A 19,961-nucleotide genomic window follows, 5' to 3' on the forward strand; every position below is an offset into this window, starting at 1 on the left:
CAGTTAAAAAAACATGAAATACGTGAAAACGTCACTGCTATGAATGTGCGTTGTATGGAAGTGTTCGATCAACAACCATTTAACATTGGACTCAAAAGCTATTTGACTATTTTGCAAAATTTATTAATAGCAGTAGTAAAAGCATAAAACTAACATATTCTGTCAAACAGAATTCATACTATTATGTTGCTGGAAAACAACATCAACTCCCCGATCCGAATGTAAAGATTTCATTGATGTCTGAATATTGGCATTTGATTGGTTCACGTGATCTTGAGAACAGACATAGGATCACACAGAAAGAATACAATGGAAACAGGTTGTGCGAGTGAATACATCAGTTCAATCAAACGTCCTCTTTCTATAAACTTGCGGAGATCAGTTTTAACTCATTTGTAAAAGCAGGCTAAATATATATGTTTATATGATATATTCCTTGTAATCAGTACCAGTCGGGTTGTTTTGGGGTTTGTTTTTTTTTGGTTTTTTTTTGTTGTTGTTGTTTTTTGTTTTTTGTTTTCTTATGAGTCCTGCGTCAGGATCAGTTCCATATGGCTTCGGCTGGCTCATCTGGACAATGCCTAACACGGAACTCCTACAAGCACTGGCAGCAGCCGTTATATAGGGCTAACATAGGTCTCTCTACATCATACTATTGCCCGAAAATGGAAGACACTTGTCCGATTTGAAGTATGCGGCTAGATTTGGTCTCGCTTCCATTCTATCCTTGAAGGCCTTCACCAAAGGGGCGTAATCTACTGCGGCCCAGGCTTCAGGGAACTGTGCAGCCGTCGCCCTCAGCACGTGGAGAAGACCAAGGTCAGCATAGGTCACCTTGCCCCCTACAACATACCTGAAACAAACAAAATGCAGTTGGTGTCTAAAATAGATTTCATTTGTTTGTGTTTGCTGCTTAACACAGAAACGTAACGACGGCAGGTAGATAAAGGCGTCTTCACCAAACAATCATCCATATGGTAAGTATCGACCCAGAGATAGATGGCAATAAGTCTGGCAGTCCAATGTGTTGTTTAAGGGCGTACTCATCATTATCCTACCTACAAGCTCAGCCTACCTACAGCCCAGAAATATCCAAGCCTGAACAGGACCTCTGCATTTTGTCTTTTATGTTTGATATTCCGGCGGCTTAGAATAGCCCCAGCAACGTGGGCTGGTGGTGTAAGACGACATTGTTAGTTTAGTTGTAAGCCGCACTCAGCAATATTCAAGCAATATGACGTCAGTAAATAATCGAGTCTGGACCAGACAATCCAGTGATCAACATTACGATCTACACAACTTGGCAACGACATCGAGTCCTATCTCGTTAATCGCCTGTTACGACAAACATGTAAGATCAATTCTAACTTCTCTGGGATCAAAGCCATTTTGAATAGTATTCAAGTCAGACAGCATTGTCAGAGGAAGTTGTAAGAATCGTCCAAGCGTGATGCAATTCTTTGAGCTTACCACATTATGGAAACCCACGCATGCTGTCAAACTAAGACAAACATGACACTCTGTGCCGGCTATGGCTATAACTGCCCAGCCTCTGTATCCAATCTGTATACGCAACTCTGTGGTATATGTCGATATACATTATAACATAATTTACTCAGGGAATACCTATTTATATTGCTAACCCAATTTGTCATCAAAGTACCAGCATCGTTGATGCAAACTCTTACCTATTCCCGCCGTCGTTAGCTGCCAGAATCTTCTCAAAATGCTTCATAAACTTGGGGAGTCTCTCAGCCAGGAATCGGTCAATATATGGCTGTGTTTCCTTCTCTTGTCCGAAGTAGGAGGCGAAGTGATTGATGCCATGGAAGGCAAGGCGACCTGGAAACAGTCATATAGTTACAGATGTAGTAGTGGCTGCAACAGAAGCAGTAGTGGCAGTAGCAGTAAGTTTTAGTTTTATCCAGCTGTATGGCGGCGATCTGTAAAACAATGGAGTCTGGACGAGACAATCCAGTGATCAACAGCATGAGCATCGATCATGAGTTGGGTAGGTCGTTGACTGTATGATCTGGCGGTGTTGCCTCTTTCTAAAAGTGTGGGTTCGAATCCAGGATAAGTCTGTAACAAAACATGTAGTCAAATCTGTACTTTACTAAGAACATATACTCTAAAAGTTAACATGTTATATCTAGGAACTAACTCATCTAACATATGTCGTTTTTGACATCACTTTTTCTCATTAAAGTACAGATTCTAGAACACTTTGGAGTTAGGTCTCATCAAGGAAAGCATTAGAGCGTCTGACACATTCGATTTCACGGTGAGTAACACAACACAAAGCAACAATTTAGCAGAGTAAAATTTCCTGCATTGGATCTTCTGCGATTCCTGTGTCAGTTCCTGCAGATTTTGACCATGAGGATCTCTATGTGGAACTCGGCGTCCTAGATATGTTCATATCGCTTCATATGATGGCCATGGTAATCGATCGATGGGCGATGACGACGAGAATGGTGGGTTCTAGCGATGTCATCGATGAATAGGACGACTGGCAAGGGGGATGATTATCAAAATGTATAGAACGGCGGCGTTAGCGAGTATTTCCTGTTCAAGGGATGACCATGGCGAGTTCAAGGTGTTTTAATGAGATTCAGTTGCAGTCAGTGGAATCTCAACGCAACAACACCATCAAGAATAGGTTTAGTTCTATGGATCCCCTTCTGAGCCTAGATTTCGAAGCCTCTTAGCGCTAAGATAGTCATACGTGCCATAAATTAACATTACCTTACGACCATCTTAGCGCTAAGAGAGCTTCGAAACTCTTGGCCCTGGTGATGCGATCATTACAACAAACTACATATTTGACGACAGCCGTCGGTAACGTGTAAGGACCACTGAAACTTGCGACATGTTCTCGTGTTGCAGGGTTTGGGAGCCTTCACAATTTGCGCTTGAACGTCTGACTGAATGACTTACCGTCATGCAGACAAGAGGCCCGCACTCTGTGATGACTTCTTTGTGATGAATGGACGCCTGATTGAACGACTTACCGTCAGACTAGATGCCCATTCTTTGTGATGAATGAAAGTCTCACTGAGTGACTTACCGTCAGACTAGATACTGGTTCTCTGTGATGAATGAAATGAAAGTCTCACTGAATGACTTACCGCCAGATTAGAGGCCCATTCTCTGTGATGAATTAACGCCTGATTGAATGACTTACCCTCAGACTAGATGCCCATTCTTTGTGATGAATGAAAGTCTCACTGAGTGACTTACCGTCAGACTAGATACCGGTTCTCTGTGATGAATGAGAGTCTCACTGAATGACTTACCACCAGATTAGAGGCCCATTCTCTGTGATGAATGAACGACTGATTGAATGACTTACCCTCAGACTAGATGCCCATTCTTTGTGATGAATGAAAGTCTCACTGAGTGACTTACCGTCAGACTAGATACCGGTTCTCTGTGATGAATGAGAGTCTCACTGAATGACTTACCGCCAGATTAGAGGCCCATTCTCTGTGATGAATGAACGCCTGATTGAATGACTTGCCCTCAGACTAGATGCCCATTCTTTGTGATGAATGAAAGTCTCACTGAGTGACTTACCGTCAGACTAGATACCGGTTCTCTGTGATGAATGAGAGTCTCACTGAATGACTTACCGCCAGATTAGAGGCCCATTCTCTGTGATGAATGAACGTCTGACTGAACGACTTACCTGTAGACCAAACGCCTTTTCTCAACTGCCGGCGCAGTTCTGCATAGCTCATGGGATTGCTCTTGTCAGATAAATACGGTAATCACGGTCGTCCGCCTTCGAGGTCTTGGGTTATTATTTAATTGTACGGTGTCCACGTGCTTCTTCGACTAACGTGTCGACTTATGTTCTGATTCTGGTACCGATGTTGCGACTGCACATCCCCATGAATGCCAGTTACTTGCGATCGTGTATTCTTTCTTGTTTTCGGTCACGCGAAAGTGTTTGAGAAGTCGCTGAAAGGCGTTTACGCTCAGTAATTCCAGACAGACAGTGTCATACGAACGTTCGACCCTTATGTTCATAATGACCGTAAAATATGTTTATATCCAACCCAAAGACACAGCTTATAACCTTCCTCATAACCATAGTTGGTCACACGCATTTCGACTAAAATGTAAAGAAAGTGCCCGGGAAAAAAACAAGTGTTCGTAATATCTCTCAGTTCCTTCCAAACGATGTTTAATCCATCCCCATAAATTACTTTGTATACCATACTGTTCACTATTTACAGAGAACCGTCATTCATCGCATCCGACAAGACACGAATCGGATTCTTGATAGCACTGAATTGGGGGGAACTCAACAACGTGATAAATATTTAGAAATGAAATACCTTCGGCGATGTAGTCGTGTACGGTGACGTTGATCTGTTCGGCATGCCACTGGTCCTCTTCATTGTCTGGGAACAGACCGAACTGCTTCCCCAGGTAACGGCATATTACAGGTGTTTGGGAAAGCTCGAAGTTGCCTGAAACATTAGATGAAGTATATAGAGGTAAACTGATTGTACAGGTAGGGTCATGGTGGAATGTGTAGGTACAGGGATTATTACAATATCGAAATAGACTTACTTTGAGAAAGAGGTTACCCCGATATAGGGCTTACTTTGAGATAGAGGTTACACAGATATAAGACTTGCTTTGAGAAAGAGGTTACATCCATTTAGGGATTACATCGACATAGGGACTACATCGATATAAAACGTCCTTTGAGAAAGAGGTTACATCGATATATCGATTACATCGATATAAGGCTTGCTTTGAGAAATCTCTTTGAAATAAGTTACATCGATAATGGAGTTACTTTGATATAGCATAGTTTACACGAGATACCATTTTGATTAAACACAAGTGGAGATACCTTTCTTTAACAACGGGACAGCAAGAGCTGGGTATCCGGTCCACTTTTGGTCAGCCTGCTTGAACATCTCCATTATGCCTTCAGATATATCCTTGAAAGGGACACCAGCTTCGATGAAGAGGAGGCGGACAAACTCCCCCCGCCCTGGTCCCACATACTGTCCTGACCAGTAGTACAACTCGTAACCATCGCTCGACATCTTCACCGGCTGTCTGTGCTTGTACCTGGATGTTCACTGGACACTTAACCGTGGACGAATGCGTGTGTGCGTGCTGCGCGCGTGCGGGGTTTGGTGTCTTGGTAGTGGTAGGCTGAATTGAACTCGTTATAACTCGTTTATTCATTAGGTCTCCCACTTTCCACACTTTACGGAGTTTGGGATCTTGAAAAATCTAGCTCACTCAATATGAAACTGGGTCGCCACAACGAATTGAAGAACGTACATTCTAAAAGATATTCACCTGTTCTAACATTTCCGTAGTAGTAACACGCTCACAACTCGAACTTGACTCCAAGACAAACTCCGAACACACATAGTGGTTTATGGGATAAAATTCAATAGCACATCCATTCATTATAACGATAGCAGTACAACGGTGCAATAAGGCAAGCACGTATTGCACGTTCATTTCCGTATTGCGTGGCTGTCGTATCTACTTTTTCAGGGTCCTTCCGTTAACATCTAAATTTAGGATTCCTTACTCATTATACCACAGATATTGCCATTTTAACGAGATGAAAAAGTTGAAGATGGTTTGTGACAGATATTCTTTTTCAGTTCTCTCGTGATCAGAGCCTGAAAACCCGACCCCGTTAGTGGCCTCTTATGACAAGCATGGGTTACTGAAGGCCAGTATTCGAAGCCGCACCTTCATGAGTGTCTGTACATGTACATGTACATAATGTTTTACAATCTATAAACACAGCACAACACCTTGACTCAGAAGTATTTCAAAAATTTCAAATCCGGTCTTTTTTATTTGTTATCTATACTATCCCCCAAAAGAAACGCATGGACCAGAAATCTGTGTATTTTCAAACATTTATAACTCGTCAACAAATACACTTTAGTGCATATTTGTTTCCACCAGTTTAGAAGAAGGTAATGTCTTTATAACCACGTTTAGATAACGGCGACGTTGAGCGCGATGGTGACGACGTAGCACGACCCCGACGTCGGGTTTCCTGGCCCTCAGACCAGTCTCTTCAACCTGTTCGAATTCCATACAGTTTGACAGGATATCCTTTGACATCCAGGCACTCTACTGCTATACTCTCATCCGTGGTAGTACGATCACGCTAATGTAGTACCCGGATGTACTGATCATGGGCTACAGTGGTAACTCAAGGTCTGCCTGTACGAGGACGATCACTTGGCAACAGAAGATTAGTAAGTCCAGCATGCATTCATTTAATGACGTTATTTCGTGTCGCAGAGTCAAGACGTGGTGCAGTGATCTGACGTTGAAAGTCCTTCTTAAAAACGAATGCCAATTTCTGAAAGTATTCTGGATTTTTAACGCCAGTTTGGCACACTTCCAACTGGAAGAAGATTTCTGTTGCGTTGTGGCGATGATTTTCTAATCTTTGAACGAAATTCAAATCTCATCAAAATAAAAAAAATTCAGATAATATCGAATTGTTACTATGCAATTATAAATAATCATGTTATCAACACGTTTGTTGAAGATTATGACTAGTGTTTGAACACAATAGGTAATTAATATTTTTTTTTTAAAAAATACAAATCGCCTATGCCTTTCTTTTGGGGTTATAGTATATGATTTAGTTACACAGATATCAAAGCTATTTAACATGACCAAATAGGACGACAAAGTGAAATAGAGCTTGCTTGATCAGCAGATTTTTGCCCTGTTAGGATAAATTATAAAAAGGCCAAACAACAATAGACATCCTACTCACAGTGTTGGCTGAGAGAGCAACAGCCTTGATGAGAACTGACTTCAGTGCAGCATTTGAAATCGTTCTCATACTGTAGGTTCTGTTGAACACTGATGATCATTTGGATATTTTACGTGCGCTTTCCGACATGATCCGTTTTCGCGTGCGATGTAAAACACCCAGAGTTGTGTCCCTCTAATACTTCCGCGTCACCTGGTGCCCGGTCGAATTCCCAAACTCTTCACGATATATAGTGTTAATACAAATCTGTGAATACTAGGGCTTTTTTAATGACGCACAAGGCTTTTAGCGTAAGTCTATTTGTGTGATATACAATACATGAACATATGCAATACTGACCTACATATATGTTCTAGTCAACAAACGTCCAAACAGCATATAATCAGTTCTGTCTAATGCTACGCTGAACAGCTAAATATAAAACAATCCAAGGATGGCAAGTCATAGTGACCAGGTTAAGATGTTATAAATTACATACCTTCTGCTGGCTTTATCGGCACTTCGTGAAATAGAATATATGTCACGTGACACTTCTGCGTCACGTGACGCGTTTGAAAAGCGCTATGTCATCGCGGGTGAGCTTGTTGTCAGGGGGGGATATAGCTTTTTGAGAAAATGCGGTGGGTGCACAGTTCTGAAAGGGATAAAAGTTAATTTTACCCATTTTCCCGAGAGTTTCCATGGCCATCAGGACAAAACGGAAGGGGGGGGGGGGGGGGGGAATCACGCTCCCCACCACCACACCCCTACCCACCCACCCACACCCTCTCTGGGTCCGCCTATGGCTGTGTTTACACGTATAAACATAACCATAGTAGCTCTTGAGGCAATACATGCTGCAGTCGGGTATGTGCAAAGAACAGAAATGTTTGATCTGGTGTCTAGATTCCACATCTGAATCTCTGGTCTCCCTGAGGCTACTTTTCAACTTGTTCCTATCAAAAGTTATGTATATTCAGAGATACATTAAGCATTTGTCTCTTTGATCAATAGCCGTTTTCAAATGGGACTGGCGCGTTCTTGCCACAGCAAATGAATACTCACAAGTAAGCACGTCAGTGGCTATAGCTCGGGAAAACCATATTCAAGAAAGACAGAGATGAATATGATGTGGGTCAACCGGCAATTGGAGTGATTCAGTGATCGTGTGAATGTGTAGGGGTCCTGCACACACCCACACACCCTCCTCTAGATCCGCCTATGATATGGCTCTCCCGACAATGCGTTTTTAGATAATCTATGTAACTATAAATATTGTGATATATTCATTATGTGAAATCTTACGATCCAGTTGAATTTGTCGTGGAGAAAAGTCCAGAACACACAAACTAGCTTCCTACTCAAACACCGACTCATTTACCATTATCAGGAATTTTCAAAGGGAGCACCGAACACACAAACACAACACCGCCCTCAGAGAGAGCCGTCAACGGTGCTGAATTATTTTGTATCCAAATTTACTTGTACGAAGGCCGTTAACTGTATAAACAAGAAGTGAAACACGCCAAATACAGAAGTACAAGAGACACCGGAACTGTTTCAATAGATGAACAGACATGCTGAGTGAGTGAGTTTAGTTTTACGCCGCACTCAGCAATATTCCAGCTACATGGCGGCGGTCTGAAAATAATCGAGTCTGGAACAGACAATCCAGTGATAAACAACATGAACATCGATCTGCGCAATTGGGAACCGATGAAAAGTGTCAACCAAGTCAGTGAGCTTGACCACCCGATCCCGTTAGTCGCCTCTTACGACAAGCACAATCACCTTTTATGGCAAACATGGGTTGCTGAAGGCCTATTCTACCCCGGGACTTTCACGGGTCAATTGATGATTCAAATTAAAAAACCTGAAACAATTAAAACATCCTTCAGACAAATCATAAATATATGCTGATACATAATATTAGTCATTAATACCATCTTTATATATAAGCATTTACAGAATATCATCATTGTTAACTGATTTCATACATATTGCCTCAACAGATTCCATATATACTTTAATTCATACACAGAACATCGCTATGTGTGTACACATCACATCACATAGAGAAACTAGCATGATACATTTCTTATCAAGTAAACATTGCATAATGCTTAAAATATAGTGAACCCACCTTGTGTGTGGATTAGGGTATGACATGCAACACTACAGCTGCACGTGCAATACAGCTACATCTGCACGAATACATGAAACATACACACACTGTGCAGACTAATCGAAAGGCAGCAACAACAACACAAACAAATACCTTTAGGTACTGTCGATTAATGAGAAACACTTAAAAATATTTAATGGTAAAATCCTGCTTCATTCTTACATTCACACATTATGCATTCATTCCTTTACACATTACACATTCACAGATTCACACATTACACATTCACAGATTTACACATCACACATTCACAGATTTACGCATTACACATTCATGGATTTATGCATTACACATTCACAGATTTACACATGACTCATTCACAGATTTACACATGACTCATTCACAGATTTACACATGACACATTCACAGATTTACACATCACACATTCACAGATTATCGCATTACACATTCACAGATTTACGCATTACACATTCACAGATTTACACATCACACATTCACAATCTTACACCTGACACATTCATAGATTTACGCGACACATTCACAGATTTACACATTCACAGATTTACGCATAACACATTCACAGATTTACACATTCACAGATCTACGCATAACACATTCACAGATTTACACATTCACAGATTTACACATCACACATTCACAGATTATCGCATTACACATCCACAGATTTACGCATTACACATTCACAGATTTACACATCACACATTCACAATCTTACACCTGACACATTCATAGATTTACGCGACACATTCACAGATTTACACATTCACAGATCTACGCATAACACATTCACAGATTTACACATTCACAGATCTACACATGAACAGATTTACACATCACACATTCACAGATTATCGCATTACACATCCACAGATTTACACATTCACAGATTTACACATTACACATTCACAGATTTACACATCACACATTCACAAACTTACACCTGACACATTCATAGATTTACGCGACACATTCACAGATTTACACAATCACAGATCTACGCATAACACATTCACAGATTTACACATTCACAGATTTACACATTCATAGATTTATGCATTACACATTCAGTTTTACGCATTACACATTCAGTTTTACGCATTACACTTTCACAGATTTACACATCACACACTCACAGATTCAGACATTACACATTCACAGATTTACATATTACACATTCACAGATTTACACATCACACATTCATACAACAACTGTATATTACATGAAGATTAAGTTTCTAACACTGTTACAGTTTATCAAATTCATTGTACTACCACTGTAAATTTGCTCAGGACAAACACTGGCGTGGTCCTTGTTCATGCCATGTTCTATGATGGCTGGCCACGTCTATGGCATGGAAGCGAACTTTGCGTTGCTATGAGAACCCAATCAGCTAGCTACAGAAACAATATAGACTTTTTTGTAAAATTTATTAATAGCAGTAGCAAAAGCATAAATATTATATATATATATTGTAAAACAAGATTCATATCATTATGCTGCTGAAAAACGACATCATGTCACCGATCCGAAAGTAAAGATATGGCCAGTGTGTGAATATTGACATCGAATCCGGGTGCTTTGGGGGTTTTTTTCGCGTCAGGTTCGGATCCATATACCTTCAGCTGGTTAATCTGGACAATGCCTAACACGGAACTACTACAAGCACTGGCAGCAGCGATATAGGGCTAACATAAGCCTCTGCTGGGGCGGATACAGCTTTTTTCAGACAGGTGTGTGTGTGTGTGTGCGTGCGTGCGTGCGTGAGCGCGCGCGTTAGGGGAATGTGTGCACACTACTGGGAAAAGTGGGGGTGCACACTTTATTTCTAGCCGGGTGTGAGATAGGGTGGGCTCGAGGGGGAAGGGAAGATAAGAAAGTTAAAGGAGACTGGGGGTGGGAGTAGGGAGAGTGCGCATCCCTGGACTCCTCTGATTCGGCCTATGCTTTCTACATCATACTGTTGCCCGAAAATGCAAGACATTTGTCCGATTTGAAATATGCGGCTAGATTTGGCCTCGCTTCCATTCTGTCTTTGAAGCCCTTCACCAAGGGGGCATAATCTACTGCGGCCCAGGCTTCAGGGAACTGTGCAGCCGTCGCCCTCAGCACGTGGAGAAGACCAAGGTCAACATAAGTCACCTTGCCCCCTACAACATACCCGAAACAAACAAAGTACATCTCTTCTTTTATTGGTATTTGACGTCCTGACCATCCCAGCTGTTTTTAACGGTGCACTCATCATTATCCTTGCCACTATTGGGCAGTTCCGAAATATCCAAGCGTGAACAAGACAATCCAGTGACTGACATTGCTTGATTCATTAAATCGTCTGGCAAAGTGCTTTATCTCATGATAAAACGCTTGCCGCAAGTAACAGTTCTACAGAAACTAGGTCCCTGCCTCCCAAGTAACGAGGCGTGTCATATTACGCCTGTTCTGCGCGCTCCTGAACGGTTCACGAGTGAGGATGTCATGTTACAGACAATGACAAGCGTCACCTTTCACTAAGCAACCTTTACTAAGTTTAAACTTAACTTTAAGGTTAACTTTAACATTGCACTAAGGTTACCTTGGTGATCGCTTTAGTGTTTTTGAAAGGAGGCCCAGGCGCGCAGAAAATCATTTTTCCTGCAAGCCAGATAGGTTGCAAAGCTTTACATTTAGATAATAGGTCATCTTGGCAAGAGTTAGAATTTTGTTTTGAAAAATCATGTATAAGCTCGGTCTTTTTCATAATGGTAGCAAGGCCCTAGATGAGAACTCCATATTTAGCTTGTTCTGACATAAGTGAGTGAATAAGAGAGTGAGTGAATTGGTTTTACGCCGCACAGAACTATTCCAGCTACATGGCGGAGGTCTGTAAATAATCGAGTCTGGAACAGACAATTCAGTCAAACAGCATGTTCATCGATGTGCGCAACTGGAAACCAATGACATGAATGTTTCAACCACGTCAGCGAACCTGACCATCCGATCCCGTTAGTCGCCTCTTACGACATGCGTAGTGTCCAGGCATGAATTACTGCTTGTCACTCATGAACGAAATAAAAGTATTAATCACACGATGGAGAATGTTAACCCGTTCGCCATGTGTGCATGTTTCCCAGGTTCCAGGAAATGTCTGCGGCAATTCATCTTTTCAAGCAGTTACATCCGTCTAAGGACTGTGCTGTCGACTTTGGTAATACTAGTTCCACTTCTGTTATCCAATTTACACTGACTACACCGTGATCATGTCGATATCAGGATATAAAGTATTTGACTTAAGGAAGAAAATCTTGCCTGTGAACACTCGTTGTTGAAATCGGTCACAACAAAGTACTATAAGTCATGTGAAATCTTACCCGTTAATGCTGTCTTTGGCAACTAGAATCTTCTCAAAGTGCTTCATATACTACGGGAGTCTCTCTGCCAGGAATCGGTCAATATATGGCTGTGTTTCCTTCTCTTGTCCGGAGTAGGAGGCGAAGGGACTGATGCCGTGGAACGCAGGGCGACCTGCAAACAGTCACATATTTATAGGTGTAGTAGTGGCTGCAGCAGAAACAGTGGTAGTAGTAGCAGTGTGTGAGTTTCGTTTTAAGGCGGCGATCTGTAAACAACAGTGTCTCGACCAGACAATCCAGTGATCAACAGCATGAGCATCGATCCTTCGTGTGAAAGTATTATCTTATGTCACATGTTCCATTTGACCACATTGTAAAAGGACACGTATATTCAGAGGTTTCGGACGTAACATTTTACACTTGTCAGGTGGATTTCTCTGGCTAAGTATACCTCTTTGTCAGACTTCCATTTTTGTGAAAGGTGCGGTGGCTGAGTAGGTTAGGTCGTTGACTGTATGATCTTTCGGTTAGATGCCTCTTTCTAAGAGTGTGGGTTCGAATCCAGGATAAGTCTCTAACAAAACATGTAGTAAAATCGGAACTTTACTGAGTCACGTTCACTAAACTTAAACATGTTACATCTAGGAACTAAATCATCTAAGGTATGTCGAATTTGGCATCACTCTTTCTCATTAAAGTACAGATTCTAGAGCTCTTTGGAGTTAGGTCTCATGAAGGAAAGCACTACAGCGTCTGACACATTCAATTTCAAGGTGAGTAACATATCACTGAGCAACAATTTAGTAGAGTAAAAGTTCTGCCATCCCTGTGTCAATTCCTGCAGATTTTGACCATGAGGATCTCTATCTGGAACTCGACGTCCTAGACAGAGTTCATATCACTTCATATGATGGCCAGGGTAATTTTACGATGGTGTTGTTATGCAAATAGGCGATGACGACGAGAATGGTGGGATCTAGCGCTGTCATCAGCGAGTATGATGTATGGAACAAAGGCGTTACCGAGTACTTCCTGTTGATTAAGGTGGCTATGGCGCTTTAAAGAGATTCAGTTTACAGTCAATGGAATCTCAAAGCAACATCACCACGAAGAAAGGGTTCAGCTGTATGGACCCCTTTCCGGTGATGTTACTCGTTGAAACACCTATATACTAGACGAAAGCCGTCGGTAACGTGTTGAAGACCACTGAATCTCATGACATGTCGTCAAGTTGCGTGGTTTGGGAGCCTGCACCACCTGCTCTTGGACGTCTGACTGAAAGACTTACCGTCAGACCAGATGCCAATCCTCCGTGATGAACGAACGTTTGAATGAACGACTTACCATCAGACTAGAGGCCATTTCTCTGTGATGACTAAACGACTGACTGAACGACTTACCGTCACAAAAAAAACGCTTACTCCCCACTGCTGGCGCAGTTCTGCATAACTCATGGTATTGTTCTTGTCAGATGAATACGGTAATCACGGTCGTCGGCCTTCGAGGTCTTGGGTTGTTATTTAAATTTACGGTGTCCACGTGCTTCTTCGACTAACGAGTCGATTTATGTTCCGATTCTGGTACCGATGTTGCGACTGCACATCTCCATGAAAGCCAGTTACTTGCGATCGTGTATTCTTTCTTGTTTTCGGTCAACCGAAAGTGTTTGATTAGTCGCTGAAAGGCGTTTCCGCTCAGTACGTCCAGACAGACAGTGTCATATGAACGTTCGGCCCTTATGTTCATAATGACCATAGTTATAAAAGCACTTAAAGAAAGTACCCGTAAAAATCCAAAAATGAAATACCTTCGGCGATGTAGTCGTGTATGGTGGCGTTGATCTGTTCGGCAAGCCACTGGTCCTCTTCATTGTCTGGGAACAGACCGAACTGCTTCCCCACGTAACGGCATATTACAGGTGTTTGGGAAAGCTCGAAATTGCCTGAAACATTAGATGAAATATACTGGTTCACTGAATGTACAGGAAGAGTCACGGTGAAATGTGCAGGTACAAGGTACACTGTACAGGTAGAGTCGTGGTGGAATGTGCAGGTACAAGGATTATACATGTACACTGATTGTACAGGTAGAGTCATGGTGGAATGTGTACGTACAGGGATTATTATCGATATGGGGCTTACTTTGGGATAGGCACTACATCGACATGGGGCTTACTTTGGGATAGGCACTACATCGATATGGGGCTTACTTTGGGATAGGCACTACATCGACATGGGGCTTACTTTGGAATAGGCACTACATCGATATGAGGCTTACTTTGAGAATTCTCTTTGAAATAAGTTACATCGATAGGGATTACATCGATATAGGGATTACATCGATATAAGACGTCCTTTGAGAAAGAGGTTACATCGATATTGGGATGACATCGATATAAGGCTTGCTTTGAGAATTCACTTTGAAACAGGTTATGTCGATAATGGAGTTACTTTGATATAGCATAGTTTACACGAGATACCATTTTGATTAAAAACAAGTGGAGATACCTTTCTTTAACAACGGGACAGCAAGAGCTGGGTATCCGGTCCACTTTTGGTCAGCCTGCTTGAACATCTCCATTATGCCTTCACATATATCCTTGAAAGGGACACCAGCTTCGATGAAGAGGAGGTGGACAAACTCCGCCCGTCCTGATCCCACAAATTGTCCTGGCCAGTAGTAGGCCTACAACTCGTAACCATCGCTCGACATCTTCACCGGCTGTCTGTGCTTCTACCTGGATGTTCACTAACCGAGGAACGCTCCAGCGTGCGTGCGTGCGTGCGTGCGCGCGCGCGCGCGCGCGTGTGTGTCTGTGTGTTTGTCGTTTATTCATTAGGCCTCCCACTTTCCATACTTCACGAAGTTTGGGATCACGAAAAATTGAACTCAGTCAGTATGAGTTTTCTCGTTTTGTTGTTCTGGGTGAGTACATTTAGTTATTTCTAAGGTGCCTCGGTGAAAGATCAAAGGCGCCGACAATACTTTATCAGACGATAATGTGCACTTTTTGCAATACGACACAATGTGTTGACGTCACTGCGCCATTCCAGTCTGCCCCCTCGTAATCGAACTTTTTTGCATTACGTCACAATGTAACCGACGTCACGATGGATGTCAGCTGCCATCAGCTCGTACAGCTTCCCACAGTAAACTGCTTCGTCGCATCCCGTTTCTTGGTTTGCAGTTGCACCACGCAGCTACCATCACTGTGGAAACATTACGTTTATGTTTTCCGAATGATAAAATGTCTCATAGTTCGACTCAAAATTTTACAGAGACACGATAATGTTTGCAATGTTTACATTCCCACAATGCAGTCGTTGAATGTCGCATGATTAGTCAGCTTTAGCTGAATGTACTGATCTAAACTTTCGTTGATAGTAGAAATGGGACGGTCATATTGCCTTGTATGGCTTAAGAGAATCACAGATGTAATAAAATGATCTAGAGACGATATTGAACCCGAACATAAACCGTCACCAAACTGTTCATCATTTGTTTTTCTAGTAACGTTTGTCTTAACGTAGGGGGCTGACACGTCAAAAGAGCAGCGCGTCAGTTAGCCCTGTGCGAGGATTCTTAATTTAGGTCACAGACACAATCGTTTGATATCTGCCATAGATGAATCGAAATTAGGCTTAGAAATTATTAAGTGCGGCATCTTAGAAAACAAATACAGTTCGTCCTACCACCATGTATAGTGTAATAAAGCACACTTTCGCCCCGAACTATTATAGTTAAAGCACTCAAGTGTCCACGTGTTTTAACTATAATAGTTCAGGGCGAAAGGGTGCTTTATTACACTATACATGGTGGTGGAACGAACTGTATTACAGATAGCAAAGCTATTTAGCATACCCAAATAGGGCGACAAATTGTATTGTTAGAAATTACGTGAAATAGAGATTGCTTGATGAGCAGATATCTTTGTGTTAGGGTAAATTTTAAAAAGGCCAAGCAACGATAGACATCTTACTCACAGTGATCTTACTCACAGCCTTGATAAAAACTGACTACTGTGCAGCCTTCGTTCTCATTCTGCAGGTTATGTCGTACACAGATGACCATGCGGATATTTTACGTGCGCTTTCCGACATGATCCGTTTTCGCATGCGATGTAAAACACCCAGAGTTGTGTCCCTCTAATACTTCCGCGTTACCTGGTGCCCGGTCGCATACCGAAACTCTTCACAATAAGTAGTGTTAATACAGCTCTGTGAATACTAGGGCTTTTTTAATGACATATAAGGCTTTAAGCGTAAGTCTAATTGCTGTGATATACAAAACTGGCCTACATATATGTTCTAGTCAGCAAATGTCCAAACAGTATATAATCAACTTAATACTGGCCTACATATATGTTCTAGTCAGCAAATGTCCAAACAGTATATAATCAACTTAATACTGGCCTACATATATGTTCTAGTCAGCAAATGTCCAAACAGTATATAATCAACTTAATACTGGCCTACATATATGTTCTAGTCAGCAAATGTCCAAACAGTATATAATCAACTTAATACTGGCCTACATATATGTTCTAGTCAGCAAATGTCCAAACAGTATATAATCAACTTAATACTGGCCTACATATATGTTCTAGTCAGCAAATGTCCAAACAGTATATAATCAACTTAATACTGGCCTACATATATGTTCTAGTCAGCAAATGTCCAAACAGTATATAATCAACTTAATACTGGCCTACATATATGTTCTAGTCAGCAAATGTCCAAACAGTATATAATCAACTTAATACTGGCCTACATATATGTTCTAGTCAGCAAATGTCCAAACAGTATATAATCAACTTAATACTGGCCTACATATATGTTCTAGTCAGCAAATGTCCAAACAGTATATAATCAACTTAATACTGGCCTACATATATGTTCTAGTCAGCAAATGTCCAAACAGTATATAATCAACTTAATACTGGCCTACATATATGTTCTAGTCAGCAAATGTCCAAACAGTATATAATCAACTTAATACTGGCCTACATATATGTTCTAGTCAGCAAATGTCCAAACAGTATATAATCAACTCTGTCTAATGCTACGTTAAACAGCGAAAAATAAAACATAAATTTACTATGAATTACATACTTTCTGTCGGCTATATCGGCACTTCGTGAAACATTCGTAACTACTCGAGTCATCCTGGCAGGCCGGATCGCATCACGTACCCCTCTTGTGGCCATGTTTACGGCTGGGCCCTGTCTGAGCTCAAACGGGCTTTGAGATGAAAATAGTCTCGTGCTATTACCAAGGAAAGATAACTCTGAATTTTTAAACATGGGACATGGCCCGGTTTATCCAAAAACCACTTGAACTTCACCAAAAGAAAACTTGCAGAAGCAGTTCAAATCCAGAGACACAAGCCCTCAATCAACAGAGATCAGGGATATCTCACCCCAACTGCACACAATGAACTGATATAAACAAGAGATTAGAGCACTTCAGCCGCCATTGCTAATTATCTTATCAGTCATGTATTATTTGTTTCGGCCTCAGTTGCCTTTGGCTTCCTGTTATTGTCACATCATTACTACCAGCCATTGTTGTTGTTGTTAACCCCCCGCCTTTGATCCATACCTACATGTTGTTATTGCTTTATCCCTGTCCATGTATATAAGTCTGTTCTGTGCTGTATTACTCCACTCTTGCTTGACAACGGTGTAAGGATCCATACGTAATAAAGAAGTTGTTATCCATAAAGAATGTTACTTTCTTCTTACTCATCAACCTCTAATAATGTCAATCAAACAAATCATGGCTCTTAGTAGAAAATGCTACATCCCTATATTCCCTTTGTAGCTATGTTTCAGTGTTGAAAGTTGTTGATTCTTTAGCCACAGGCAAACATAAACTTTGAGCTAAAGCACAGGCAAACTGTAGCGCAAATGCGGTTGCGCAGAGTAGAGAATATGACCAGTCTTCTTATATGGGCGCGAAGCGAGCAAAGCTTGGCAACGTTCCTCGCTTCGGTTAAATAAATACTTTTCATGTCAAAATGAAATATCGCCACCATGAAAGGTACACAAGGTACTTTTGGTTTCGCTCTCAGATTTCCAACCTGACGTGGAATGTTTTATTCAACTTTCTAAGTGCAACACACACACACACACACACACACACACACACGGTCCGGCCCGGCCCATAAATATCAGAATCAAAGAACACTTAATTATCATAAACGACAAAATCAGATCGAAAATCAGCAATATCAGACCACACCACCAAATGTCCATAATCACAAGAAAATTTGGGACAATGTACAAATATTATCCAAAAACACACACACACACACACACACACACACATTATTGAATTGTTTATAAATGACTGGATTTAGGACGCACTGCATTCTGCAAAACAACTAATTCTGATAAACAACTCAATACATCCAATTACTACTGATAATAGACCGAAAACTTGAAACGGAGGACAGTAGGCTAACAAGATTTACGACAAAGGGACAGTAAGTGGCGCGTTTGGGCTCTCTGTTGTGTGGCTGTGCTCAGGGCGATTGTGAGTTGAGACCGGGTTTGGAGAAACTGAAGAGTGAAGTATATAATGTTTAAAAATATGCTAAACTGTATATTATATTATTAATTCAGTTGATGGTTCCAAAGTTAAAACGTCAAGACAGACAAGCTCTAAAGGCTCGGGGGAGGTGATGTTGACCAGAGAAGCACGTGCATTGGTGGAAGACTTTTTTCTCATAAATCTGTCAGATCTGCGGATCCAGTCCTCCTCGTCTTTGGCCGTGCCTGGCTAGAAAAAATGATCTCTGATGAGCGACAGGGTCCTGTTTCTTCCAGGATGTCCCAAATCACCGCGAAGTCTTTGAGCAGATACTCAACCATGGCTGATGGTAAAACACACCAGTGTCGTTCTTGGCTGTTTTACTGCAGAGGATTCCATTTTGAAGAACTTGGCTGACAAAGTTCCTGTAGATAAGACTGTGGGCTTGACAAGGGGGATAATCCTGTTGTTTTGTCTTCGTGTTAATCCTTATCAAGTTAACCCATAGCCTAAGAACGTCATCTGCAGTCTGGGTGTCTTTCTCCATTCTCTTTTTGTCATTATTTCAAGGTCCTTGCCGGGATCCTATACACTTGATAGATCTGGCGTTGCTAGAAAGGAAAGACTGTGAACCAAAGATAGTCCTGTGAAACGTTACACACAGACCGTATTGACTCTACTGTTATCTCATGTCTTTCAGCTTCTATTCCTGACAGTCTGTAAAGTTCATCAGCATCTGCATTATTGAGTCCTGGTCTGTAGACGATATCAAAGTTGTATGCTGACAAGGCTGCCAGCCAACGATGACCTGTAGCATCCAACTTTGCAGAAGTGAGCACATAGGTCAGAGGGTCATTATCAGCATAGACACGGAAGGTGTTACCATACAGATAATCCTTGAACTTTCCAGTCACTGCCCATTTCAAATCTAAACATTCTAGATGGTGTGCTGAATAGTTGCTCTCTGCATTGTACGTCCCACGGCTCGCATAACTGATGACTCTCTTCAATCCATTCTGTTCTTATCACAAGACAGCTCCCAGTCCATGGCTATTGGCATGTGAACTTCAAATGCCTTGGTATAATCTGCATACTCTAGGACTGGTGGTGTTAACATGCATGTCTTGACTGTCTTGTGGTCCCCATTACCATTGCTAGT

At 41.5% G+C, this 19,961-nt stretch overlaps 1 protein-coding gene and 1 pseudogene across 2 annotated transcripts; both read right to left on the minus strand.

The window, feature by feature from the left end:
- Window positions 1–101: 101 nt before the first annotated feature.
- On the minus strand, window positions 102–17,462 carry LOC137256185 (glutathione S-transferase P 1-like). 2 transcript variants are annotated; one of them, XM_067793897.1, is made up of 5 exons: window positions 17,381–17,462; window positions 4,874–5,097; window positions 4,347–4,481; window positions 1,689–1,842; window positions 102–853 (listed from the first exon to the last, which is right to left on the minus strand). In XM_067793897.1, the coding sequence occupies exons 1-5, from the start codon at window positions 17,431–17,433 to the stop codon at window positions 643–645; spliced, it is 777 nt and encodes a 258-aa protein (XP_067649998.1). In that variant the 5' UTR covers window positions 17,434–17,462; the 3' UTR covers window positions 102–642. The 2 variants fall into 2 exon arrangements, with proteins under 2 accessions (XP_067649998.1, XP_067649999.1); XM_067793898.1 differs by lacking the exon at window positions 17,381–17,462 and adding an exon at window positions 7,275–7,407.
- LOC137256400 (glutathione S-transferase P-like) lies at window positions 10,757–15,124 on the minus strand (annotated as a pseudogene).
- Window positions 17,463–19,961: the final 2,499 nt, after the last annotated feature.

The sequence above is a fragment of the Haliotis asinina genome, chromosome 11 (genome assembly GCF_037392515.1).
Source record: "Haliotis asinina isolate JCU_RB_2024 chromosome 11, JCU_Hal_asi_v2, whole genome shotgun sequence".
NCBI lineage: Eukaryota > Metazoa > Mollusca > Gastropoda > Lepetellida > Haliotidae > Haliotis > Haliotis asinina.

What these genes read in the sequence shown, in the direction of transcription:
- LOC137256185 (XM_067793897.1), bottom strand. Translation starts at nt 17,433, where the DNA reads ATGACTCGAGTAGTTACGAATGTTTCACGAAGTGCCGATATAGCCGAC. An exon ending in ACACGACTACATCGCCGAAG is followed by an intron (nt 1,843 to 4,346) that starts GTATTTCATTTC and finishes GACTGTTTCCAG; the next exon opens with GTCGCCTTGCCTTCCATGGC. An exon ending in GCTAACGACGGCGGGAATAG is followed by an intron (nt 854 to 1,688) that starts GTAAGAGTTTGC and finishes TGTTTGTTTCAG; the next exon opens with GTATGTTGTAGGGGGCAAGG.